General features: G+C 57.1%; 1 protein-coding gene across 7 annotated transcripts in view; it reads right to left on the reverse strand.

The window, feature by feature from the left end:
- Positions 1 to 4,915: 4,915 nt before the first annotated feature.
- SOX13 (SRY-box transcription factor 13) overlaps positions 4,916 to 26,857 on the reverse strand; it is a 43,127-nt gene continuing 21,185 nt past the window's right edge. Inside the window, exons 2-14 of one of the 7 annotated variants that reach the window (XM_069459657.1) lie at positions 15,426 to 15,624; positions 13,818 to 13,929; positions 13,650 to 13,736; positions 12,649 to 12,821; positions 12,285 to 12,353; positions 11,772 to 11,886; positions 8,808 to 8,890; positions 8,435 to 8,597; positions 7,972 to 8,081; positions 7,746 to 7,842; positions 7,244 to 7,387; positions 6,213 to 6,429; positions 4,916 to 5,594 (exon numbers count right to left, since the gene is read on the reverse strand). In XM_069459657.1, the coding sequence (XP_069315758.1) occupies positions 5,318 to 5,594; positions 6,213 to 6,429; positions 7,244 to 7,387; positions 7,746 to 7,842; positions 7,972 to 8,081; positions 8,435 to 8,597; positions 8,808 to 8,890; positions 11,772 to 11,886; positions 12,285 to 12,353; positions 12,649 to 12,821; positions 13,650 to 13,736; positions 13,818 to 13,929; positions 15,426 to 15,623 (1,845 nt within the window). In that variant the 5' untranslated portion in view covers position 15,624 and the 3' untranslated portion in view covers positions 4,916 to 5,317. Of the gene's footprint in view, positions 5,595 to 6,212; positions 6,430 to 7,243; positions 7,388 to 7,745; positions 8,082 to 8,434; positions 8,891 to 11,771; positions 11,887 to 12,284; positions 12,354 to 12,648; positions 12,937 to 13,649; positions 13,930 to 15,425; positions 15,625 to 26,857 lie in introns of those variants that run through there. The other 6 variants (XM_069459656.1, XM_069459655.1, XM_069459654.1 and 3 more) reach the window with 6 other exon arrangements.

Below are 26,857 nucleotides of genomic sequence, written 5' to 3' on the forward strand. Positions count from 1 at the left end.
CAGTGCCGCCCCCTGGACTCCACGCCGAAGTCGAGGTTAAGGGCCTGCACCTGCCCACGTGCCCCACGCACGGGCTGCGGAGGCCCCGGTGCTCCTCGTAGACCTGGGCAGGGCGGACTCGGCTCCTCTGCCTTTAACGTCTTGTTAGAATCAGCTGGACGTAGGGCCTTGGCCAATCAGGGCGCTGAAACCCTGCGTGGAAGGGCTCCCGACACCTTAAACAGCCATTTCTGGCTCCCAGCTACGGTGGGGAAAGGAGCAGCTCTGCCTGACGGCCAGCAAGAGTGATTTCTGGAAGCTTCTGTTACCTTCTCAGCAGGCCAGAGGGAGGAGAGGGCAGAAACTCAAAAGGTAAGAAGGGGGTATCCCGGTTGCCAGTTATACTTCTAGGCCTCCCCAGAACGTGCCAGTGCCCTTAGCGGCGGGGCTGGAACAGTCGCCTGCCAGGTGGACTCTGGTTGTTTGGTTTTTGCCTGCAGAAGCACCAGGATGCCATGGCAACTGCTGGAGCTGGCACCGGGCCGCTGGGGCCTTCAAGGTCACGGAGATCCAGGGGTAGCAGCCTAGGAGGGGGACAGGTGGCCAGACAGGACCTGTCTGTGGACTAAATAGCAATGCCCACCCTCCTTGTTCCTTTCCGAGCCAGCTCTGGAACTGAGGGCAGAATTAACGCCAAGGCACCTTTGTTTCTGGAGGCAGGTGTTGCAGTGCTGAGCAGGGAATGGCTGGGACGGGGCTCCCAGGGTATCATGCTGTGCCCCCAAGGCCCTGGCCACCATCTGCACGGGAAGGAGTCAACCTGTCGACGCCAGCCCACTGCCTTCTTTGAGAAAGTATTCTCATTCCTCCAGTCCTCCAGGGTTATGAGCAGGTGGGGGCATGCCCCCAAAGCCTGGGCATTCTATCTTCTCTCCTTCCCCGGCGCCCCCAGACTAACCAGAACCCCTGCCCTCCTGGCTAAGCGCCAGGCCTCCCGAGCGTGACCTGGCTCCACCCCCTCAGGCCCCTTCCTAGGCCCTGGAGCTCCAGGCAAGACTCCTGGGCCGAGGCTCGCCCTCCCCGAGGGCTCTGACCCTCGGTCTCTGCAGGAGAGGCTCCAAGGGGGCAGAGAACAGCTTGTGGCCCAGCCTTCCTGGTCATGAGCAGGACACTATGTTCTGGGCTCTGCGTCCCACCTGACCCGTCCTCCCTCTCAGGGGCTAGGGGGTGGGGCTCCGGGACACCAGCCATCCTACGAGGAGGACACAGGGCCAATCCCTGGCTCAGCAGCTGGAACGAGGCAGGCAGAACAAGGCTCCCTGGAGTGGGATGTGGGAAGTACTGGCCTCGGGCCCCCACTCCCACCCCAGGCCACAGAGGACTTGGGAACAGGGACGCAAGGGGAACTCGGCTGCAGGGGGTGAGCGGTGAGCGCACTGCCCAGGGCTTGCTTTGGAAGAAGGGGCAGGAGTGGGGTGGGGGGTGGAGGCAGGGGACAGTGGGAGGGGACACGAGCAACTGTCCAGGCTGGCTCCTCCGCCCACGGCTGCCCGCAGCTGAGGGACTGGGCTGGGGAGAACCGGCAGGCCAGCGCTGGACGCGCCCCAGATCGAAGGCCGGGCCCCTGATGCTTGGGGAGACTTGGTTCCCACGACGCCACCATTCACCGCCGCCATTCCGAGTCTGTGGCCCTTTCTGCCCTGCCCGCGCCGCCTCTGTTCTGGACTAAACGCGCCGGCCCTTTTGGTGGTTCCCTGAAGGACGTGCCCGCCAGGGTCCCGCCAGTCCTCTTCCACGCAGGGGGACTGCTTCTGGGCCCCTCCGTGGGGACAACGGCCTTTTCTAGTGAGGGGCAGGCCTGTGTGGGGCACACGGGGACCGTCACCTCCCTGGTTGTGAACACAAGCCCCTATTAATCCAACTCTTTCCCAAGAGGTGCCAGTCAGCTCTGCTGTCCCCATTCCATACTGATGGGATTAATTTTTAACCACAGGAGTTGTCTTTTTATAGATCCTGGTTAATATGCATTTTGTGGCGTTTCAGTTTGTCATCCAGCCCTTCCGGGGCCTGTGTCTCCTAGTGCGGTAACTGGGTCTTTGACTTGCCGTTCCAAAGCTCGCTGAGGTCGGAGAGAGCCCTGGTGCACGTCACTGGAGGCCCTGCCTTTTTGTCTTTGAGACAGAGTCTGTTACGGACCAGGGTGAGAAAGTCAATTATGAAAGACTGATTGAAATATAGTGAGTCTTTATTAGTTGGTCAGTGGCACGTTTTTGGGAGGGAATTTTATTGAGCTCGGAGTGTGGTCTTGAGCACGGGTTTTGTGATAATTTGTATACCCTTTACCATTGTATTATATGGAATATTAAATATATATACCTTGGGATATTTTAGGTAATTTTTTAGTTTTAAGGTTATGAGATTATTTAAAGACCCTCTGGGCCGGCGCGGTGACTCACCCCTGTAATCCTAGCAGTCTGGGAGGCCGAGGTGGGTGGATCGCTCGAGGTCAGGAGTTCGAGACGAGCCTGAGCAAGAGCGAGACCCCCGTCTCTACTAAAAATAGACGGAAATTAGCTAGACAACTTAAAAATATATATAGAAAAAAATTAGCCGAGCATGGTGGTGCATGCCTGTAGTTCCAGCTACTCGGGAGGCTGAGGCAGGAGGATCGCTTGAGCCCAGGAGTTTGAGGTTGCCGTGAGCTAGGCTGACGCCACGGCACTCCAGCCTGGGTAATAGAGCGAGACTCTGTCTCAAAAAAAAAAAAAAAAAAAAAAAAGACCCTCTGGTTTTATTTGATTAATTATTTTAAATAATTGAGTAAAAAGTAGGTTTATAGAAGTAGATAGTATTAGTTAGAATAAAGTACAATTTCCTACAACCTAAATAAGCATTGTAAAATTCAATTTTATATAGTTGGGTAGTATTTGTTAAATTGACTCTTTTTTCTTGGATTTAGGACCTATCTTAGGTCACTTTATTTACCCATTGTACTATGTTAGTAGATAATTATTAATATAGTCAATAATTGAGACTTTTTTTTTTTTTTTTGTATCTGGGGTGGGCTAGAGTGCCGTGGCATCAGCCTAGCTGACGGCAACCTCCAACTCCTGGGCTCAAGCGATCCTCCTGCCTCAGCCTCCCGAGTAGCTGGGACTACAGGCATGCGCCACCATGCCCAGCTAATTTTTCTGTATATATATTTTTAGCTGTTCAAATAATTTCTTTTTATTTTTAGCAGAGACGGGGTCTCGCTCTTGCTCAGGCTGGGAGACCCTGCCTTGTTAACCAGGGTACAAGGGCTCACAGGTGGGCTCAGGGCGTCCACGTGTCTATCCCCCCTTCCCGGACTAGGGCCCACGCTTTCACTGGCGTGGCAAAGGGCTCCTTCTCTGAATGAGGATAAGAACCAGGATAAGGTTAATCCCCTTGTTTTCAGAGGACAATGAGGTCTAAAGGGGAGACTTGAGCCTCCCTGCTAACTATGTGGCTAGTCGTAGGAGAACCTGGGCTTCCTTACTCCTGTCACAGTGCTCTGACCACTGCCTTGTTTCTCAGGACCTGGGTGGGCTCGCCTGCCCAACGCGGGGGCGTTCAGTGTGGGCTCCGCGGATGTTGTGTGTCACCCACAGGCTCCACCTGGGCCTCCCTTGCCTGAGCCCGGTCCTCCCAGCCGTCCGCCTGAAGCTCCCGCACGCGGCCACCAGGGGGCAGTGGTGCCCGGGCTTCCCGCACACTTGGGCCTCTGGGCTTGGCCGCCGCCCCCCTCCCCGGCCTCCCCCCTCCCCCGCACAAGGGCCAGACTCGGAAATGATCTGTCTTTATTATGCCATCAGAAAACAAAAAACAAAATCCCCCGAGTGTAAACAGGGGAAATGTGCTGGTTAAGTTACTCATCATTATCTTATTATTAACAAAATAAAGCACTATCTATGTTTACAGTCGTAAAAAAAGAAACAGCCTGGAAAGAAAGGGGGGCTTTGGGGAGGGGAGATGATGGGGGCAGGGGCAGACGCCACATCTGGCCCTGTGGGAGTTGGGGTTCCCTTCCCACCCTGGTCTGAGGGCTGCTCCAGAGCTTGGGAGTTAGATGCCAGTGGGATTTGACTTCCTTAGGGAAAGACTTGTGAATCCGAGACCCAGTCCCTAGTGCAGAGTGGGGGAGGGGCAGGGCCGGGTGGGAGAGGGTGATGAGTCTTCTCATCAACCCCTCCCAAGAATGGGGAGCCCCCACCCCGTGCTCATGAGGGCAGAACGGAGACCAGCTGCCAGCGGGGAGCCGGGTCTCCAAGGGCCTCTGTCCTGGCAGTAAGGGAGCACCATCAGTCCTCCTGCGGTCAGGTGGGGACCGGGGCTGGGGACACGGCCCCTTGGAGGCTGAGGCACATTCCCATGCTGCTCAGAGCTAAAAGTGGCTCCGTGGGAACCGACAGGCAGAGTCGGGGAGGGAGTGAAGGGGCGGGCAGGAGGGGGCAGGAAGGCCGGTGGGCCCAGGGGCAGACCAGGGCCTGCTGGGACCCAGAGGGCATCAGGGGGGCAGGGACAGACACTGAGAAAAAGAGAAAGACAAAGAGGGCCTTGCAGAAAGACAAGAGAGAGAGAAATGCACACAAGGAACACACAGAACCTGAGACACCCAGACTGACAAAGAGGTAGCAATTTGGGGACAAAGAGAAGCACAGAAAGAGGCCCCCAGAGGAACAAGAGTGGCAGCAAGAGACACAGCCACAGGAACTCGGCAACAGTGCCTGGCACGCAGTGGGCACTTAATAAATATCTTGTGCAATGAACGAACAGATGAGAACACACACACATGCACACACACACACACACACACACACACAGCAGCCAGAGGCACAATGGGCTTGGCAGAGATAAAGACAGCGAGGGACAGCCAGACCCTTTGCACAAAGTGATCCTGGTGATAGAGGAGTGATCTGGGGGGATGTGGGGAGGGGGTGGTGGTCCCACAGTGGCTGGTCCAGCCAGGACAAGAATGGAAACAGCATGTGACCCCAAGGGGACAGGTCTGTAGCTGCCACATCCCCACGGGTAGACCTGCAGGAGCGAGGGCCATCCAGGGTCCCTGGCTGTGAGCCCCAAGGGCCGAGGAGCTCAGCCAGCTCCGCCCATCACCAATGCAGGGCCTGCCCAGCAGGTGACAGCTCCTCAGGTACCCGAGGGTGTGGCGGGGAGGGGGACTCTCCCCTCATGAATGTATCTACAAGTGCACAGCTTTGCCCATCTCCAGGGCACACCCAAGGCCAAGTACCAACATAGTCCAGGTTGGCTGGCTGCGCCCATGGGGTTGGGGTGGGCTCTGTCCCCACCCGGCGGGTCAGTCCGTGAGCACCACCAACTCCCCGTCGCTCTTCTCCTCGCCCTCTGAGTCTTCGTCCTCACTGTACCGGTACATCTCGCCATCGGCCACCGAGTGCCTGTCGTCTGTGCCTTCACCCTCCTCTCTGAGGCTGCAGGTGTTGACGATAACAGGCATGTTGGGGTCCAGGCTCCGGGGGACGTAGTGCTCGGCCAGCGGCTGTGCCAGGGGCATGCCTGCCGCCCGCGGGTACAGGACATCTGTGGGGCTCATCTGCACCTGGCCGGCCTGCGGGCTGCAGGGGGGAAGAGGCGTGGTTACTCGTGCACCCCCACTGTCACCCCAAGCCCAGCTGCCCCCAGGCCTCCTCAGAGTGTGCAGCCCCACCCCACAGCTTCTTGGCTTTGTGACTCATACAGCTGTCCCCAAATTCACTGTCACCTACAGCCCTGCAGATGGCCCTGCAGCCCCAGGGCCGCGGCGTGTTCAGCAGATAATATTCTTGGAGAATGGAGTATGAATCCCATTTTCTGCAACTGTATATTTGTAATGCGCTGGGGGGTTCCCTGTTTAAAGGACTCCAGCGGTGTGCTAGCTCTGGGCAGGTCGGGAATCTCTGTGTGACGAGCACTTTGATTTTCAGTCCCTCTGACTCTGTACAGAGTTTGTCAGCTGTGCGCGGCGGGTCCTCCACGGTTACTTGGTCACGTGCCTATAACTTCGGCCACCAAGTGCTCATCACAGTCGCACACGCAGCCATACATGGTGGCCCCCGGAGTCACACACGCAGGCCCAGCCACACACAGCACCCTGGGGTCACATGCAAAGGCCAGCCACACACTGACACCCCGCCGCTCGCAGGAGTTCTACTTGCGCACAGCCTCGCGGCCGCCGGGGGGCAGGGGCTGCTCACGGGACGGCGTAGCTCTGGCGGGCGTCCTGGCGCCGGGTCCGCATCAGGGCCTTGTACTCGCCCACGCGCAGCCGCTTGCCCTCCACGATGCAGGTGCGCTTGGGCCGCGGCTTGTACTTGTAGTCGGGATACTTCTCCAGGTGCTGCCGGCTCAGCCGCGCCTGCTCCTCGTAGTAGGGCTGCTTCTCCTGGTTGGTCATGGACTTCCAGCGCGAGCCTGCGCGGCCCCGGGGGCAGGCGGTCAGTGCTGGGCTCTGCTTCCCCCCGGACCCCTGCAGGCCCCCTAGGACAGTGTGGTCCCCACGTGGCCCCACAAGGTAATATGGGCAAGCACTTCGTCAGGGCCTGGCCGGACGTGGGTGCTCCTTGGATGCTGAGCAAAGGCATGAACGAAGTTGGCACACAGAGGGGTATCCAACTGTCAGCTTAAGACTCAGCATCCACCCACATCCCAGACGACACAGCAACTTCTGGGAGGCCTCTGGTCTGCTGAGTTGCATAAACAAAAGAACAGCCACCCAGGCCCTCAGCAACCCAGGTAGGCTCCCTGCTCAGGACAAAATCCCTGGTGTCTCGGTTGACAAGAGACCTGCATTGACACGAGAGGTGCCTTGGTCTTGAAAACGACTGTCCCCTTTTAGCACCATCTGCCCTGCCCCACATCCTTCCCTGGCCTCCGATCAGGACATAGAATTCTAAAAACCTTTCTACTGACGGCCCAAGAACACCAGTCTCTCCTACTGTCTGCCAGAGCCAGCTCCAAGGTCTGCGCTAACAGGGGAACAGGTTAGGTTTAGATCAGGAGGGGTAAGGAAGGGACTTTCTCTCTCCTGGAGTTCTTGAGGGCAGGCGCTACTGGAAGAGCCCCGCGATGGAACAAGACCCCAGGAACCAGCTGCCTCCACGTCCCCCGACTCCTGCGCCCCCTCAGGTTCCACTGGGGTCCAGCATGGTGTGGAATATCACCAAGCAAGCCCCCAGTGGACCCAGATGGCTCTTGCCACCAGGTCCTGCTGGACCATGGCCCCTACCTAGGATCTTGCTGATGCTGGAGTTGTGCATGTCCGGGAAGGCCTGGAGGATCTTCCTCCGCTCGTCCTTGGCCCACACCATGAAGGCGTTCATGGGCCTCTTGATGTGACTGCTGTTCCGGGACTCCGGGAAGTGGCGGGAGCCTGAGGGGGCAGGGGTGGTGTCAGCCAGGCAGCCTCTCTGGGGTGGGGAGAGTCCTCCAGGGCCAGCAGAGAGACGTCCCCTATGCGCCCACTAGGAGGCACTGACGAGGCTCGCACAGCAAGTTAGCAGAGGCCCAGCCAGGGACCCAGAGACAGAGGAACCCAGGGCCACAGGGCCCCAAGAGAGTGGAGACCCAGCCATCAGAGCCGTGGGACCATGGCGGCATGCACTCCTGCAGGGACCCGACCAGCAGACCCATGGAGAGAGGGGTCAGAGACGGACACAGCCCGAGCCTCCCTGGCCCCGGGACCCAGAGGGGAGCCCTCCTGCCCCACAGCTGGTGCCCAGAGCGCTCACCGTCCATGTCGCAGCCCAGCATGGCTTCTTCCAGCGGGTGCACACAGCTCTCCTCCAGCCGCTCCTTGGCTGGGGACGAGTCCAGGCTGATGAGGTCCTGGGGTTGACGAGGCAACCTGTACGTCAGCCCCCTCTGTGTCACCCCTCTCCTCCTCTCCCTTTGGTGTCTTTCAACCCTGGCCATCGTCTGCTCCTCCCTGAGGTGCAGGCAGCGGGGTGGCCTTACCTTACGGAAGGGGGTGTTGGGGGAGCTTTCCAAGGCCCCGCCGTGGCTGTGCAGCAGCTGTCGAGCATCCTGGATGGCTTTGGTGACAGGATCCCCTTCACCAAGGAAGCCTGCGGGAGAGGGCAGAGGAAGAGGGAGGCACCGGGGTTAGCGTTCCCTCTTGCCCTGCGCGGCGGCACTGCACACCCCAAGCGACGCCATTTACACCGGCTGCCGTGCAGCGTCAATAGTCTAGAACTGAACATAGCGTCCCCTGAACCGCGGAACTTGGTGGCCTGATCCCTGATGCCAGCGTGCCCAGATACGGTGGGGGACAGGAGGACAGGACCTTCTAAGAGCAGGTCTCACCTCGTTTGGTAAAACATGGAACACAGAGGGCAAAGGACATGCCCACATCATGTCATGCCTCCTTGGCCCTCCCCTAAGAGGGCTGATGGACAGGTGGGGGTGGCAGAAAGCTTACCCAGAGGCAGGCTGGGGGGGCTGGACTGCAGGTCCCGCGTGGGGGCCCCGTGGCTGGGGGGGCGGGGGCCACAGCCGCTCAGCTTCAGGCTGGGGGAGCTGGAGGTGGTGGGCAGCTCGTGAGCCTTGGGCTTGGCCGTCAGGTTCAGGGGCTGGGAGGGCTCCTGAGGGAGACGCGGGAGGTCAGAGGTGAGAGAGGAAGGGGCACCAGCATACCCAGACAAGGGTACCCACAGAGAAAGTGGAGACAGCACGGGCAGGTGAACAAAACACAGGGCGCTGGGGGTCACCCTCCCATACCCCGCAGTCCCCCCGTGCGGCCGCCGGCCCCGGCGAGCCGGGGAGGAGCCCAGGCCAGCGGCCGAGGATAGTACCTGCAGCGGGTGGTGGGCGGCCATGGCCCCAGGCCTCTTCACCACGGGGGCCGGGGGGCTGTGCAGCAGCAGCGGGTACTCCACTGTGGAAAGGGCGGCAGGGAGAAAAGTCCTGGATGAGCACAGAACAGCAGACACCCTGCTTGACGAGGCCCCGCACCGCAAGGTAGGCGAAGGCCCGAAGCTGGCCCCGCTTGGTTTCCCCCCTGCCCTTCCCGGCCCCCTCCTCCCTCTCCTCCCCCAGGCCCCGCATGTGGCATCTTCCCCTGCTCCCGCCCCTCCCAACCCACTCTTTAGACCCCAGGGCCCCACCCAGTGTAGCAATGGGAGAAGGCATGCCATCTATTCATTCAGGGCCTGCTTATAGTTTGTGCCTACTGCATGCATGGCACAAAAGCAGCTGCCTGTGTGCGGCATGTCTCGTGCACGATCTCACAATAGCATACAGTGTGAGGCACGTAACAGATGCTTACTACACACCACCCTGTTTTACAGATAAAATAACAGAGACCTTAGAAGCCACAAGGGTCGTGCACAGAGCTATTAAATGGCAGCACTGGGATTTGAACCCAGGTCCTCGAGACCTCACAGCCCCTTGAGACAGCACCCTCTCTTCTGCCCACCCTACCTCACTCAACCTCCACCAGGCCCAGCATCAAGCAGTTGATAGTTCAGGGGGAGAGAGAAGCCATGTGTACAAACCACACGGCGCATGGCAGGTGGCGAGAAGGGCCCCCCAGCCAGGGGGCACACCAGAGAACTTTGTTCCAGCTGGGGTGACTAGAGCAGGCTTCCCGGGGGAAGTGCGTGCAGGATGGGCAGGAGTGGGACAGGGGGAGAAGGGGTGGTGAGGTGCATGAGAGGGAGGCTGGGGAACGGGGTGGGCACGTGGGCCAGGTGGGCTCCCAGGGCGCAGGCCACGCTCAGGAGTGGGGAGTGCATGCTGCAGGCCCCGGGCACCAACGGAGGCAGGTAAGCTGGGAGGGCAGTCGTCACAGTCAGCCTTAGGAAAGGGGCCCTACTCGCTTGGATTCTGGAGCAAACAAAGCAGGAGGCGGCCGGGCCAGTCCAGGTCCTCCCCAGCTTAACTCCTCCCTCACCTGTCCGGAAAGGACCCAGGGCCCCTCCCAGGCTGCCCACCATGTTCACGGGGAGCTGCGATGGCTTGGTGCCATTGCCCTGGCCGCCAATGCCGCCCTCCCCTCTCCCGGTTCACCCCAGCTAACTGGAAACTTCCTTCCCACAGGGCCTGAGTCCACTCGGGCTGCTGTAACGAAGACCCATAAACGGGGCAGCTTATGAACAAAGAAATCTCCTCTCAGCTCTGCTGGGGGGTCACCTCCGGGTAAATCATGGCCTTGGGTCCTCCCCGTGTCCGAGACTCCGGACTTTAAACTTTTGAGTTGATGCTGGAACGCGGGGGCTGTTGGGACGGAATGAATGTATTTTGCATGTGACAACGAGATTTTGGAGGCGGGGGCCCGAGCAGAATGCTATGGCCTGAATGCTCGCGTCCCCCAAAATTCCTGTGTCCCCAGTGTGACGGCATCAGCAGGGCAACCTTTGGGAAGTGATTAGGTCAGGAGGGCTCAGCTCTCGGCAATGGGACCAGAGGCCGGAGGGGGCTCGTCTGCCCTTCCCACCATGTGCGGACTCAGCCAGAGGTGCCACCTGGGAACCAGAGCAGGCCCTCGCCCGACACCGAACCTGCCAGTGCCTCGACCTTGGACTTCCAGCCTCCACAGGAAATAAACGTCTGTCGCCTACAAGCCGCCCGTTTACGGTACTTTGTTGTAGGAGCCTGAACAGACTAAGAAGGGGCCGGCCCTGCTCAGTCCTGTGTGTTTCCGCTGCGCCCGACCTTGCAGAGGTAAGGGGCACACCGGGCCGGAGCAGAGCGCTGGTGGGGGACACGTGCCCCCGCCCACGGAACTCACCGGGGATTCCTCCTCCTGTCTGCTTCTCACTTGTGGAACAGGGAGGGTGGACCAACGGGGTTGATTTTAAAATTTCCCCGGGAAATTGAGGACAGCATCTCTGCCCTGTTCCCATAGTTCGAGGTCACCATCCCCACTGTCACTGCCCCGGCGCAGGCATCACTCCCCGCACTCCAATCATCACGAGAGCCCCCACCGGATCCCACCTCTGGCCGGTCTCCCCGCCACTCCCCGTCCCCCACCCCAGAGAGACGACACACTTGCCACTCAAACATGCGGTGCACCCCTGCCCTACAGAGTGACCGCCAGGCTCCACGCTCCGTCCCGACAGCCCTGCTCAGCCAGCCCCGCACCCCGGGGCCTGTGCTCCCCTCAACTCTAACCCCCTGGAAGCTTCCGCCGCAGAATCCAGGGCCTCTGCCTGGATCACCCTCTCCCCAGCCCCCTCCCCTCAGCTTCCAACTCCCCCCAACACGTCCTGCCTGGTCTCCCAGGACCCAAGCAGATACCACCTCCTCAAGAAGCCCTCCCAGATTCCCCAGTACTGGCATCCTTCTCTTTCCCCCCACCCCGACTGTAAAGCCTGTGGGCAAAAAGTTCACGTGTCGTCACGCCCCCAGCTCCCCAACAACCCCACGGGTGTGACACATGGTCTATCTGTTTGCGGAATGTCGGTGACGGGGTAGAAGGCAGGAATGACACGTGCGGGTAGGAACGGCAGCTGTTAGAATCTGGGAGATGCGTAAACCTCAGTTAATAGTCAAGATATTCATGATCTGGCACAGGAAAGGCACCAGCCCTGGGGACACTAGGCCTGGACTGCTCCATCGTCCCACATCTGGAAAGCCCCCTACGGCATCCAGCGTGTTCCTTCCACTCCCACAGTGCAGCTGAGAAAGGAGGACAGATGTGAAGCTGAGGCCCAGAGAGGTCACATAGCCACTTAACGGCGGACAGCAGCGGCGGGGTCCCTCCCTGAGGCGGGACAGGCCAGCCTCGGTGGTGGAGCCGCCCTTCCCACACTCACCTGGTTTGCAGGGGATGGGCTGGATGGGCAAGGCCAGCTGGGAGTCGGGGGTCACAGGCAGGGGTTGGTGGCCTGGAGGGAAGGCTGGGATCATGACATAAGGCATGTTGACCTGCTGAAGGCAAAGAAGCCCTGGGTGAGTCCCTGGGGACCCAAGGAGCTAGCCAGCTGGGGTCAGTCGGGGACAGAGAGAGTAGACCCTCGGAGGAGAAGCACAGGGCATAAGGGACGGTGTTTGGGGGATCCAGCTGACCCCGTGCCACCCTGGGCCCCCGTCTACCTGCCCTCCAGCCTCAGCTGGGGAGGAAGATATTCTGGGCTCCTGCCTTAAAACAGGGAAAAAAAGGTTGGGGGCTAGAACAGAAATAAGGGCCCCTCCCAGGGTCAGGCCTGAGTGATTCTGCTGTGGGCAGCTTTCACTGGGTCCACCTCCCCTGTCCCCAGCACCTCTCCAGGCTGGCGTCACCTCCCTCAACCACCTTCTTTTCATCTCCCGGTCTCCCCTCTTGTTACCTGTATCTGCTGCTGCAGGAGGTTGATCTTGTGCTGCTGCTGGATGAGCTGCTGCTGCTGCTTGGCAATCTGGCAGGGGGAAGAGTGGGCGGGGGCGTCGCAGGTGTGAGCCCTGGTGCCCCTCCTCCCACAGGGCCTGCCAGGCCCTCACCACGCCCTGCCTTCCACCCCGGGGCAAAGCATGGAGGACAGCAGGTAGGGGGAGCATCCGGGGACAGGGGTGGAGGCTGAGCAGGACGCAGCCAGCTGCTCCCCCTGCACAGGCCCTTTTGTGCTCTACCCCCGCAAGGGCTCATGAATCAGCCCGAGGCAGGAAACCTACAGCCCTGCCCCCGGCCTGTCCCCCACCTCCCCCCAGGCCTACCTGCTCCTGCTGCTGCCGGGCCAGCTCCATCTGCTGCTGCTGCTTCTCGAAGAGCATGGCAGCCATGTTCTTCTGCTCCGAGTGGGCCGTCAGGAGCTGGTCCCGCAGGGTGGACAGCTGGTGGATCATGACTAGAAGCTGGAGCTCCTTCTCTGCCAGGCTCTCTTGGGTCCCTGCTCCGCAGTGAAACAGCCACCACTGAGATTTTTGTTTGCTCGTCTATCCGTCCATCTACCCATCCGCCTGACATTTATTGAGCAACTGCTGGGTCCCAGGCCCTGTGAGGGGCTGAGCGACAGAGATGATGAGACATGAGCCTTGCGCTGTAGGCGCTCGCTCCTCATCTCGCTGACAACTAGCTGGCCTAGACACTCCCCACCCCACTCTTAGCCACTCATTCCAGGCCCTGGAAATGCTGACAGTGGGACATCTCGGCCCCAGGCCCCTGGGCCTCTTGGATGTCCTCGAGTGCCCAGTGCCACACAGGGTCAGGGCACCCTGTGGACAACCGTCCCAGGGGAGGGCCCGGTGGGACGTGCTTAGGCTTTGGAGCAAGACAGGTCTGGGTTCAAATTCCCATTTCAACCCCTCATGCCTGTGAGCCGTTAGGCAAGTTGCCGACTTCTCTGTACTTGAGGGTTTTTTAAATCCGTACATGGGCACAACACTAGGCACTTCGCAGGGTCACTGTGGGTTAAACAAGCTCATGTGTGCAAAACGGAGAACTTTCCCCTCATTTTAGAGTTAGACCAGGAGTGGCAAGGACATGCCTGATGTCACAGCCATGGGATTTGATTCCCACCAGGCCCCTCCTGCATGGGATGAGCCAGACCTAATGCCTGGGGCCCCCCCAAGGGAAGGTGATGACCCCTAAAAGGCCAGGCAGGAGCCAAGTGGCACAGGACAGGTGTGACTGCCCTACAGACCGGACTGCACGGCCAGGCCAGGAGAAGCGAAACGGGGTTCAAACGAATCCCCCCGACCCCCGCACCGGCCTTCACCTTTGACATCTTTGGCTTCCACAGAGTTCCTTCCCAGAAACCTCTCCTTCCAGTCACTGGACAGCAGCTTCTCGATGGCCGGCACCACTGGAAGACAGCGGCAGGGTGAGGACCAGCCGTCCCCGCAGCCCGCCCAGGCCCTGCCTCCAACGAGGGCAGACGTCTGACCTTCTTTTAAATTCCGGTTGAAGTCCAGCTTCTCCTGGCTTCCAGAAGCAGCCTCTGAGGCTCCCCGTCTCTTGGGTTCTGGGGACCCATTGCTCTCTGGAGAGCTACAGTCCTGCAAGACACGCTGAATTTGTCACTGTCACCCCCAGGGGAAGCGGGGGCAGATTGTAGGGAGGGCTGAGCACCCCAGGGACGTCGCCCTGAAGGAACCCCATGCTCATGCCAAGCCCCACGGCCCCACCCCGGAGGCCCCTGGTCCCCCAGCTTCCCAACCTTTGCTCACACTTTGCCTCGTACAGTGAAGAGAACAAAAGATCTGAAGATAAAAGACCGGGGTTTCAGCCCTTGCTCAGTGACTCACAAGGAGCTTGATCCCACACAAGTCCCTGAACTTCTCTGAACCTCACTTCCCTCTTCTGAAAATGGAAATACTAATACCTCCCCTGTAGCAGGATTGTTTCTGGGATCAAGGGAGTTAATACATGTGAATGAGGTTTGCCTCGGTGGAGTCAGGGGCCAAAGCTATTAATTAGCACTGCCTGCATCCACCTGCTGCTCCAGCAGGGCTGGTTATTCACAGGGCCCCACCTCAGCCCTCCTTAAGAAATTCCCTCCTCACTCCTTTTCTCATCTAAGGCGTCCTCATCCTTTCAGGCCTAGCTGAGACTTCCTCGATCACCACTGACAGGCACAAACACACTCCTCCAGGCTGGATTCCTCCTTAGAACCCAGAAACTCTCCTAATTTTCACTCATTTGGCTTTTTTGGTTTGTTGGGTTTTTTTTTTTTTTTTTGGGATACAGGGTCTCAATCTGTCACCCAGGCTGGAGTGCAGCAGCATAATCATAGCTCATTGTAACTTCAAACTCCTGGGCTCAAGTGAGCTTCCTGCCTCAGACTCCCAAGTAGTTGGGAATACAGGTGCGCACCACCACGTCTGGCTAAATTTTTAAATTTTTTTGTGGCGATGGGGTCTTGCTATGTTGCCCAGGCTGGTCTTGAATTCCTGGCCTTAAGTGCTCCTACTGCCTCAGGCTCCCAAAGTGCTGGAATTACAGGCATGAGCCACTGGGCCTGGCCCTCATTTGGCTTTTAATTATATAAACCCTTTTTACATCTCCTGTGTGGAATCAGAATTTTTAAGAACTGCAAGAATCCTCATTGATCAGGTAGTTCAATTCCCTCATTTTAAGGGTGAGGAACTGGATCATCTTTAACAGTGATTCAGCTCCTGCTTGGGTAATATGGCTGCTTTCCTCAAATCATATGAAAAAGCTGACAGATTACTTTGAAGCTACATTTTTAGTGTGTGCGTCCCGTCTCCCCAGCTAGTCCTCAGGAGCAAGGCCTGGTCACCCGCACGTGATCAGCCACTATCAGGTGAGGGCGTGAGTGCAGGAGTGAGCCCACGTCCAGCTCTGACAGATGCCCTGGCCCCCAGCCTCAGACTGAGCTTGGCCGTCCCTCGCCACCCACCTGCACCGATCTCTGCCCACACCTGCTGCCCAGCTAGGGGGGTGGCCCCGCTCAGCCCCGCAGAGAGGCCAGGTGTGCACAGAGGCAAGGTAGGGACACTGACCCAGGAGCCCCTGGGAAAGTGCTGGGCACCTGGGCTGGAGCTTGGGGGTCTGCACCGTCCTGGGGGGTCCGGGCTGGGTCTGCAGGCTGGGGCTCAGCAGCGGCAGCTGCGCCCTGGGGGGCCTCATGGCAAGGTTCCTTCTTGTCCTCGGACTTGACGGTGCAGTTCACCATGGTGCCAACGCCATCCAGGGCCAGCTGGGCAGAGACGGGGCTCCTCATGGACATCCTGGGTGCGGGAGGGGAGTGGGAAGAGAGTGAAGTGCGGTATAAAGCCCGGCCCGCCAAGCACTGCAGGCAGGGACTCCACCGCCCCCTCCCCTGCCCAGAGCCCCCGGGGCCCTCCGACAGGCAGGCTCACACCAGTGCAGGTGGGCGCGGGGAACCCACACAAAACCAGAAAAGGCTTTTCTGTCCCTCAGGCTTTCTTTGTTTTGTTTTTCATTTTTTTAAATAGAAACGTCTAGAGAAGAGTGGGCCCAACCTGTGGCAGTGCCTGTGGCCAGTGCTGGGACTGGCAGGCTGCTGGGCTCACTGGCTGTCTCCGAATGTTTGTGTATATACATATGTATTTTTGCAATCAGTCACCAAAACTTAAAAATCAAGAGACAGCACATAAAAATCTGGACTCGAACTTCCAGCTCAGTTGTTGTTGTGGCCAAAAGTGCCTGGAATCGAACAGCAGACTCCTCATGGACAGGCCAGTTTGCCTCAGTCCCTGCCACTCCCTGCTACTCCCCCAAATGAAACCGAGTTTCGAGTACCCTAGACATTAATTTTTTTTCTTATACTGGAGATAAGGTAAAAATGAAATATTTCTTATATTCATGCATCTATCAAAAATGGGAAAATAATAACTGGCTAAGAGGTGAGTGGCTTTAAGAAAAATATTTTCTGATATCTAGCTAGAGTCTCTCGTTTAGAGTCTGGCCCCTGCAGGCATTTGAATTTTCGGTCCCTGGTTTAAGCAGGTGGCACATGGGGCAGGCTGTCCTGAGGATGCACCCACTGCTCCCCGCTGTGGCCGCCCCTCCCATCCTGTCACTGCCTGGGGTATACAGAGGAGCAATCCAGGACCTCGGGGAGTGGCTTCCAGTGGCCATGCCAGGCTCGGGGCCCAAGCAGCAGATGCCCACCCTCCAAAGTCACTGGGGCAAGCATCTGGGTCCCATCTGGGCATGTGGGTTCCAGTGGGGACACACAGCAGCTTCCGACTATACAAGGGTCCTGCCTCTGCGACTCAACTAGCCAAGAGACCTAGGGCCAAGCTGGCCGGCCTCTCCACACCTTGGTTTCCTCAGCTGTAAAACGAGCATGTAAGAGTCCTGACCTTACAGAGCAACCGCGAGGACTGTGAGTTCGTATCATACGCTACCTAGAACAGTCCGTGGCCCTGGTAAGTGCTGATCTGGCATTTGTACCACCACTGCTGGCTGGAGTGTGTTGCGGTGTTAGGACCAGCAGCTTCAGCATGTCTTGGCGGCTTGTTTGAGGGGCAGTCATGGGACCCACCCTCAAATCAGAATCTCTGGGAGTTAGGCCAGGGATCTGTTTTAACAAGGTGATTCCGATACACACTAATTAGAGGAGCATTGTTAAATACAATTTTTCTACATGGGGATTAAATTTTTAGAGGACATATATGAGGCAGGAATGAGATATAGTAAAATCTCTTTTAAATTAAATTGCAGGTGCAGTATATTTGTATATTGCATCAGCGCTGTAAAATGTTTCTTGTAACATATAATGAATCATGCTATGTTACAGTGCCATATATAGAGTACAGGGACAGTATTTGAAATGAAGTAACTAAAAGTATCATAATTGAATAAGATAGATACAATCAGCCCTCCTTATCTGTGGTTCCACATCTGTGGATTCAAGCCAACTTTGGATTAAAAAAAATTGTGCCTGTACTAAACATATGGACTTTTTTTCTTGTCGTCATTCTCTAAACAATTGCGGTGTAACAACTATTTACATAGCATTTACATTGCGCTAGGTATTATAAGTAATCTAGAGAGACGATTTAGGTATAGGGGAGGGTTTGCGTAGGCTATATGCAAATATTACACTATTTTATATCAGGGACTGGATCGTCAGCGGATTTCGGTATCCTGGGGGTGGGGGGAGTGCTGGAACCAATCCCCCGCAAAGCCAGCGGGCTGACGCCATGCAGTCCTGCGTCACACAGCCATATGAACATGTTCTGAGAAACGTGTCACTAGGCGACGTCATTGTGCAAACCTCAGAGTGCTTACATTAACCTAGATGGTATGGCCCACTGCACACCTCGCCTCATGGTACGGCCTATCGCGCCTAGGCCACCAACCTGTACAGCACGTGACTGTGCTGAATACTGCAGGCAACTGGAACACGGTGGTAAGGATCTGTGCATCTAAACATCTCTAAACATGGAGAAGGTACGGTAAAAATACAGTATTATAACGCTATGGGACCCCCGCCAAATACTCGGTCAGACGTGGACTGAAACATCATTAGGCAGCAGGTGACGCGTGATTGTATGTGTATTTAATTTGATTCCGCCCTACAGATCAGACCAGACTAGACTCTCCCGCTCACCCACCGTCAAAGAGCAGGTACCCGAGGGGCCGGCGCAGAACCCAGGCCAGGGCACTGCAGGGCGAGGAGAGAGAGGCCTACCTGGGCCTGAGGACGCTGGCCTCATCCCAGCTAGATGGAGAGAAAAGACACCCCAGCCCAGCCAGCCCCGGGGTCCCCTCCCCGCGGGGGACCTGGAGAGTGTCCAGGAAGCAGGCGGCTCAGCCCATCCGGGCACCAGGAGCCAGGCCCCAGGCAGGGGGGCGAGGAGTGGGAGTGGGAGCAGTCCGGGAGGGGGTATTATCCTGAAGCTGAGGGCAGCAATTACATAACAAACAAACCCGGGGCTCAAGCTGTGAATTAATCAAACCGCTGAAAATAAAACCTTCCTCTCAGGAACTTCAGACAAAAGAAATGAAAACAACCAGGCTGGCTGGAAAATAAAAGGCAGCAGCGCTGAATGGGGGACAAAAGGAAGCCAGACAATGGGGTGTTGGACAAAAGCAATAAAGCCAAAGGAAGTGTGACAGGCGCACAATGCAGGCCTGTGGGCCTCTGATCCAGCGGCTCTGTGCCACCTCGCCCACACCCACCACGGCCACTGGGTCCCTCCTCACTCTGGACTTGGGTCCTGAGGGCTTTTCTCCTTCGTCCTGTCCCAACTTCATGGCCTTCCGTGTCCTACTTCAAAGCCTTTCTTCCCATGGCAGCCCCGAGACCCCAGCGGCAGCCCTGGACGCAGCTACGGCAGGGAGCACACTCAGACCAGGGAGCACGGGAGTACAGTCACCTGAGGGAGCACCCTCAGACCATAGAGAGCACAGTTATCTGAGGGAGCACAGGAGCACCTGGTCACCCGCAGGAGCACTGTCAAACCGCCGGGAGCATGGTCAGAAGAGCAGGACACAAGGCCTTCCCCCACTGGAGATGGTGAACAACATCTGTCCATCCCCAGAGCTGAGGATGGCAGCAGAAGTGATCGATCATCTGTCCTAATTAACCCTGGGACTGTACTGTCCAAGACCGCAGCCACTTGCCACATGTGGCTACTAAGCACTTGTGATGTGGCCAGTCCCAATGGTAGTGTCCTGAGTGTAAAATACACCCCAGGTTCCCAGGGCTTACTACGCAGAACAGAATGTAAAATAGCTCATTAATAATTGGTTATTGATTATAAGTTGAAATGATATATTCAGACAGGTTGGGTTAAATAAAATACATTATTAAAATTCATTTCACCTGTTTCTTTTTACACTTTTAAATGTAGCTACTAGAAAAATTTTAATTTCTCATGTAGTTCCTATTATATTTCTGTTGCCCAAGGACATCTTCTCCCTTTGACCTTGGATGGCCTTTTCTAACCCCCAGCAGGACGCCAGCCAGTGCTGTGGATGCCTGTGTACTAGGAAACCTGCCTCCTGGGCCTCCCCATGGCCTGTCCTGGCCCTAGCACAGCACTGGGTAACAAAGGAAATAGCTCCTGGTGACCAGCCAAGCCGGCTCGGAGGTGTCAGTCTTTCACCTGGGCTTGGTGCCCACCAGATAACCCTGCCAGACAAGGGCGGTTCCATCTTGCAGGCATCTGACTCAACTGCAGGTGTTGGGCACTGGCCCTTAGGTGCCTCCTCTTGACCCATTTGTTGGAGAGGCAACAGCCCAGGCCCGATGAGCCCCTCCTGGAGAGCACCTCCCTGGCTCCCACCTGTAGGGAGAGGGTCCTTGGGCACCTCTTTTGCCTCCCTCTGCCCCTCCCTGCTTGAGCAGAGCAGCTCCTCTCCCTGCCCTGGCACAGCCTTGAGGGAACAAAAGTCCCAGCCTGCCATAGCCATGGCCGCAGAGATGCAAGTCTCTCCGGGAAGAGATCAGAGCCAGGATCTAGACCTTAACCAGCCCAGAGACAGGAGCCCGAGTCACCCGGGATGAGCTAATAAGGAGAGGAAGGGGAGCAAGGTGGGAGGAGAGGAGTCGTTACGCAGTCCCTGCTCTGTCACTCGGCAGCCGAGGGTCCCTGCATACAGTGCTTTGCCTCTTCAGGCAAGGGTATGGGGGAGTCAACAGGGCAGTCTGGAAGACTCACAGGCTTTGGAGATCAATAACCTGCGTTTAAATTCCTGCCCTGCCACTGGCTGACTTGGGTGAACCTAGGCAAGTTAATCAACCTCTCTGAGTCTCTGTCTCCTCATCTATATGAAGGGCACAACAACCCACATCTCTCAGGTGACCATGAAGATTAAATAGTACAAGGTGAGACAAGTTGTATGTAGCCCAGGACGCTCTGACAGTCAGGTAGGTGAGAGAAAAGTGTGCAGGGCCACACAGACTAGGGTACATTTGAATCCCAACTCTGACCATTAAGTGCTGTGCAATTTTGAACAAGTAACTTAAATCTCTCTGAGCCCCAGTTTTCTCCTCAGTAAAATGGGGATAAGAAAACCCAACATGAAGAGGTGAGCCTTCTGTTAAGAACTCAGACCCTATCAGATGCTCCTGTTTTACACGCTCTTGGCAATTTGAACTTGGCCTTCAAAGTACTTATCACAGTTGATAATGACACCTTCTCATGCTTAATTTATTTCAGACTCACCCAATAGCCTGAGAACCCACGCCAGCCAGAACAATGTGGAAATATACCTGTTTCTGCTCATCATCATAGCCCCAGAGCAATAGTACAGGGCCTGGAGCATAGTAGGTGCTCAATAAATATTCACACAATGATAAGGGAGTAACATGTAGCTCAGCACGGCACGAAGCAGGCCTGGATGTGTAACAGGCTACAGGTACTATTATCATCTTTAGATGGATGCTGCTCTCTGAGCTGCGCGTCCCACACCCCCGCCTCCACGCCCAATTATCCTCTGCTGCCTGCTCCTTGGATCTAAGCTCTTCCTATGAGTGACCTAAATCCCCCGGCAGCAAAGCAAGTCCACTTCCTTTTGTTTTTTTACCTTGGGTCAGATAAGAAACATCTTCCATACTTTTCAGACCTAAAGACCCTGTTGGAGTCCTCTCTTAAGTCCCTTCTTTTCCAGAGACTGAAAAACCCTCAAGTTCCTTTACCCCTTCCTTACAAAGCACGCTCCATGCCTCAGTTATCCATGTGGCTTCTCAGGAGGTTTGAGAATCAGCAGTCTCGGTCTCCCCTCTCCCAGATGCCCAGATGCCACACGACCACCGGCCCACAGGAAATGGGTGTCCTCGGGCACCCCCGGCTCCCAGCCTAGTGCGATGCCCGGGGTCCTGGTCAGAGGCTGCAAGTCCGCAGGACACCCCGTCAGCCACCCCCCACTCAGGTGAAGTGCTCCTGTGTACCCGACCTCCTCCCTCTTGCCCAACCTCACACATACTTTATAAATGAAGAAACTTGGTCCCGAGATGTCAAGTTCACGTGGCCCGCTGGGCAGCACGGCCGCAGGACTCTGGAGCGGGGGACCTTCCACCAGGGGGGCCGCTGAACAGCAGCATCCCTGCTCCGCCCTCCTGTCCTTGGGGGCCCCTCACAGTCCCTCTTCCATGCTTCTTTCTCCTTGGCCCTATCTCAGCCAAGCAAGTGTCCTCAAGAGGCGAAGTCCCCTAAGAGGAGAGGGCTCCGGCCATCTTCACCCTTGATGTGCAGAGCTTAGAGTCTTTGAGCTGGTGCCTGCCAGGCCCTGAGGCCCCCAGATCCAGTGCCTAGCACAAGGCCTAGAGAGGCGCCTGCCACCACGGAGAGCAGGTGGCTCAAAGCACGGCCTTTATGCCACAAAGCAGACTGCAGGTGCCGACCCTCTTCCTTTTCCCTTCCCCACCACCAACCCTGTCACAGCCCTTCTGACCCCCACCCACCTGCCCACCCACAGGCGCACACGTACGGAGCCCCTTTCTACCCAAAACAAATTTCCAGCCACTTCCTCTTCTAATCAGTCAACGGCTGGCCCCACTAGACTGGAATAAAGGAGTTTTCACTCTCAGTCCTTCCTCCCTCCACAAGGAGGGCCCCCTCCCTACCCCCCAAAAATATCTAGATGCAGATAAAGACCGAGATAAGTTACAGTCATCGTAGCATGACGAGTGACTCACACCAGGGCTACAGGAAGCCCGAACCGTCGGGCAGACCCTCCGAAGAGGGCCATTTCCCCACTGGGCACACAACCACCCTCCAGTGCTGGCCCCGAGTGGGTGGTGCCAGGGGGCAGAGCCAGAGCAGGAGATCCACGCAGCAGGGGTGGGGCAGGCTTGCGTCCCAGGGGAATGCCACTTCCTCCCAAAGCCCCAGAGAGTTGCGAGCCTCAGGCTGCCCTAAACAATAGCCCAAGGCGTGGGTGCCCAGAACAGTGCCCAGTGCCACATCCTGCCATTCTTCTCACAGGCCACACCCTGCCACCCTTCCTGGCTACGCCCGATCCTATCTCTAATGTTTACTCAGAGCCGGGAGCTGGGCTGGCTGCAGGCTTGGGACAAAGCCTTCCTGAGAGTCCCCCTCACCCTTTCTAGCTTCTGCGGGCCCTGGGGGGTATCAGAGCCAGGGCATGCCCACAGCCAACACTCCCGGGCCCTTGGCTATTTCCAGGCTGGCCGAGGTGGCGTTCACCTGGCAGAGCAGCCGGCACCACACAGAGGCCCAGTGAGCTCCCGAGCTTGGGAGAAGAGGTGGCCTCCCCACTGGCACCTCCGGCTCAGAACCCCAGCTCCAGACTGAGCTTATGCGGCTGCCAGGACACCCCGAGGGCACGACGGAAAGAAGTAGCCTGGGAGGGACTGTGGCGGTGGTGTTCCCATCCCACCCTCCTGCCTGGTTCTCAGGTCTCTGGGACATCCGAGTCCTCTCCCAACCCAGGGGGAGAGTCAAGAAAGAGATAGAAGGGACAGCTTGGAAGTGCCATTGAGGTTCCCAGCATGCTGTGTGCCCCCAGAAGGCCCCAAATTGAGAACAGGTACACAGTGTCCCCAGGAGTCCCTTCGCGGGAGGCCTTCCTGCCTCGGGCCTGATGCTGTCTCCAGGTACCCCTGCACTGCACCCGTGCCCCGTCTGTCCTTGTCTCCTAGTGGCCAGGTCCCAGTCTGCGTCCTGGGCAGCGGAGTACATCTGGCCTCCTGCAGGGACAGTGCCCGGTCTAGGGCCAGCACTCAGCAGAAACGGTGCAGCCAGGGCTGACTGGCCTTGTCAAAGGCCCCTTTGGGGACAGCCACGAGCATCAGCCAAAGGAAGGGGGAAGAGAAAGCGCGTGGTGATACGGCACGGAGTGCAGGGCGCTGCCTTCACCTCCCCACTTAGTTCTCACGAGAACCCTACGGAGACCAAGGCTCAGGGCCGGAACATCCTACCCGAGGCCCAGAGGAGGTGGCATCTGAACTGAGGCCTCCCTGATGCCCGAATCCACACCTTTTCATCCGTCAGCTGACGGCCTGGCGACTCTCCCCTACCCCAAACAACAGGCCGTGGTCCAGCAAAGACAGATCGGCCACCGTCTCCGCTGCTCACAGGATTCCAGTTGTTTTTGACTCAAGTCCTGGCCAAGGAAAAATCAGTGAAAAGAAACCAAGGCAGCTTTGGAACCTGGGGAAAAGACTAACCTCTCAAAACCTCAGTTTCTTCCTAAGTAAAATGGACTTTCCAATACCTACTTTGTGATTAGAAGATAAGGTTTAATTAAAGCATCCGGTACAGAATATACATTCAGAGGAGGGAAGGAGAGAGAGGCCTAAATAAAGCAGGAAGGGTCCTTCTCACTCCCCACTCCCAGAGCACCCTCCCCGCCCCCAACAGCCAGGCAGGTCCCAGGCTCTCCTGGAGGTGGGTGGGTGGGGGTGACGACGTGGCGTTGCTGCGAGGCACCCTGACACGGCTGTGAGAGACTTTGCTGTCCCCGTGTTTGAAAGCCTGGCTCTGCATATACCAGCAGCAAGACCATGGGGAGGTTTCAGTTTCCCCACCTCTAAAATGGAACAAACCACACCTACCTTATGGAATTATTGAGAAGACTCAATGAGCTGGTGTTTGTAAAAAGCAAAAAAATGTTTGCTCCTCAGACTGCCCCCCAGAGCCCCCCATACGGTCAGTCGAGCAGCAGACCCACACCTGCAGGATGAGTGGGCCTGCCGCCCCCCTCCACCTACAGTCTCCCTCCCGCACTCAGGTCACCGGTTGTCGGAATGTTCGGATGGTGTCCCCAGCCACCCTGGAACACCTGCCCCGCGCCCCCAGCAGGTGTCTGCACCGGGTCAGGCACTCAGGCTGGAAGGATGCAAATCTGCCAAGGACGCCCTGCATACCCAGCTCCAGCGCTGACCTGGCCAAGCCACGGTGCCTCCCTTCCCCGGCTGATGACACAAAGCTCTGCAGAACTCATGAGCTCCCTCATTTCCTCTGGAGCCCACGAGGGTGAAGTGCTGTTCCATTAACCCCTGCAGTCCCCTGCCAACCCGGACGGGGGAGGGCAAGGTGAGTACTAGAGGGACAACCACAGACAGAGGAAAGGACAAGTGTGAACAGTCTGCAAACAGCCATGTTTGCCCACCAGGCTGGAGGAAATCACACCTCTGCCAGACGTTCCAACTGGTACTGGGGTGGGCTACTGGGGTGGGCTGGGCGGCATTGACTTCTGCTTGGTGACAAGTCCCAACTCTCATGGCATAAGGCAAAATGGAGGCAGCCTCTGGGGACGTGAGGTGAAGTTCAAACCAAACCCAGTGCCTTTCTTACTAACCAACTATTTTAACTCTCTGAGCCTACTACTTCCTTTATCTATAGCTGAGACTAGTAACATAACCCACCAGTGGGGTTTTGAAGAGTAAACGAGATCACACAGGCAAAGCCCGGCGCTGGCGCACGGCCGGCCGGGCTGGACGCCCGCGGAGGATGTTATCATCACAATCTAGACCAGGAGGGCGCAGGGTGGGGGTGGGAGGCACCCAAGTCCACGCTGCTCTGCGGAGCCCAATGAACACTGGAGACTCAACCTCTTTACACCTCAGATTCTTTATCTGTGATGGGGACTAACAATACCTCCCTCTCATGGCTGGAGAATAAGTTATTGTCTATAAAATACTCAGCACAATGCCTGGCACAAAGCACGTTGGCACTTAGTATTGTGGTGGTTGAATGAGTGTAGAAATGGGCGCCCAGGGAACCTCTCTCCGCCGGCCGGAGCATCCAGCCCCACACTGGAGTGTGTGTCAATGGCCCGGCTTGGAGTCACTTCCAGTAGCAGCGTCCGCGCGTCTGGGAGCCCACAGCCCACTCCCACAGCGGCCCCCCACACGGCACCGTGGGCCCCCAGGGCTCAGGAAAGGTGTGCGATTGTCCCCCAGGTTCTCTCCCCACCTCAGTCGCTCACTGCGAGGGCAGGAGAAGGGGGTCAGCGGCGCGGATGGGTAAGTGGCATAAGAAAGAGAAGTCCGTAAACGTCACCCGCACAGAAAGCCACCAGGCGGTGTTGACAGGGCACAGCCTTGAACTCAGAAGGCCGCACGCAGATAACCAGCGAACACCTGGGCCTCATCCTCACTCGGTTACTGCTCTAACGCGCCACAGAAAACACACCTTGAAAAAAAGGTCTGGGGGCTCCAGCCCCGGCTGCGGAGGCCTGGAGCAGGTGACCTGCAGCCGCGCGGTCACGGTGGGTCACGGTGGCCCAGGCTCACGGGTGGGTCTGGACACAGGGGCCTGCCGCCTCCCTCCCCCGCCCCAGGGCTCTAGGTGGGGCCACCCACGCATCATGTACACTTAATCGCCACCATATCCCCCAAAACAAGCTCGCTCGTCAGAAACCCCAGCTGAGCAGCTCTCATGCTTCCAGCAAACAGAGCGTTCTGTTCTCCACGAAGGCGGCGTTTCCTCTCCATCATCTACCCCATCGCCGCGCAGCCGGGCCCGTCACAAAAGCGAGATTTCTTCCTTCGTTTTGTTATTTTCATGATCCCCTTTATTTATGAGTAGTTTTTTTCTTGGCTTTGGATCCTTTTCAAAAGGGCAGGGAAGCAAAGGGAGGAGAGGAGTATCACAGTCTCTGATTTCATCGAAAATGCTCCTCAAACAATCCCCAGGGCAGCGGCCTTCACCTTCATCTGCCTGGGACCACACTCCCCATCGCCAGCACTCTTTGGAAACTGAGGCAGGGCCAGCTCAACCAAGACTAGGCAAAGCGGTGGAATGAGGTGTGATCCAGGGAGGAATCTCGACATGTGGAACCCACAACACTAATGATAATAAGACTAATAATGGTGACATTCAAAAATACTAGCAAGTGAGTTATGTATGGGACTCTTGGGACAGTCAGATGAGTTGGCAGATGCCAGCCACTAACTTTTATTGAGAATTTACTATGTGCCAAGCACTATTTGAATCACTTTGACTTATATTATTTAATCTTCACAACAATCATCTGAGGCAGATGGTATTATTATGTCCATTTCACAGATGGAGAAACCGAGCCACCGAGGTGATTTGAGGCCAGGCAGTCTAGCATTAGAACATACCTCTCCACCAGACAGCAGCAATTGACTGCATAATATGCTAAGTGTCATCTACAGGGATTTAATTCTTCCGTCAGCCCTGTGAGATAGCTACTATTAATTATGTTTTACCAACGGGGACACAGAGGCTTAAGCCATTGCCCAAGGTCAGAGCCAGTGAGTGGTGACCAGGAAAATGAACCCAGAGACTAGTTAATCAGTCTCTTCTTTTAAGCACTGGATTATACTGGCTTTTCTTCCACTGGTCAGAGGTCCCAAGAAACGTGGAAAGTCATCTCCTGGAGCCTGAATCAGCTGCCTTCCCGCCCCGCCACCTCTCCTGGGCCAGTGCTGTCCCCACAACAGCCGTCACGAGAACGAGGCCCTCGTTCCTGGTTCAGCTGATGCACAGGAAGTCAACAGCAAACCCGGGGCAGAAAAGACCCTGGTTTCTCAGGCTACAGGCCTCT

The sequence above is a fragment of the Eulemur rufifrons genome, chromosome 27, assembly GCF_041146395.1.
Source record: "Eulemur rufifrons isolate Redbay chromosome 27, OSU_ERuf_1, whole genome shotgun sequence".
Lineage (NCBI taxonomy): Eukaryota > Metazoa > Chordata > Mammalia > Primates > Lemuridae > Eulemur > Eulemur rufifrons.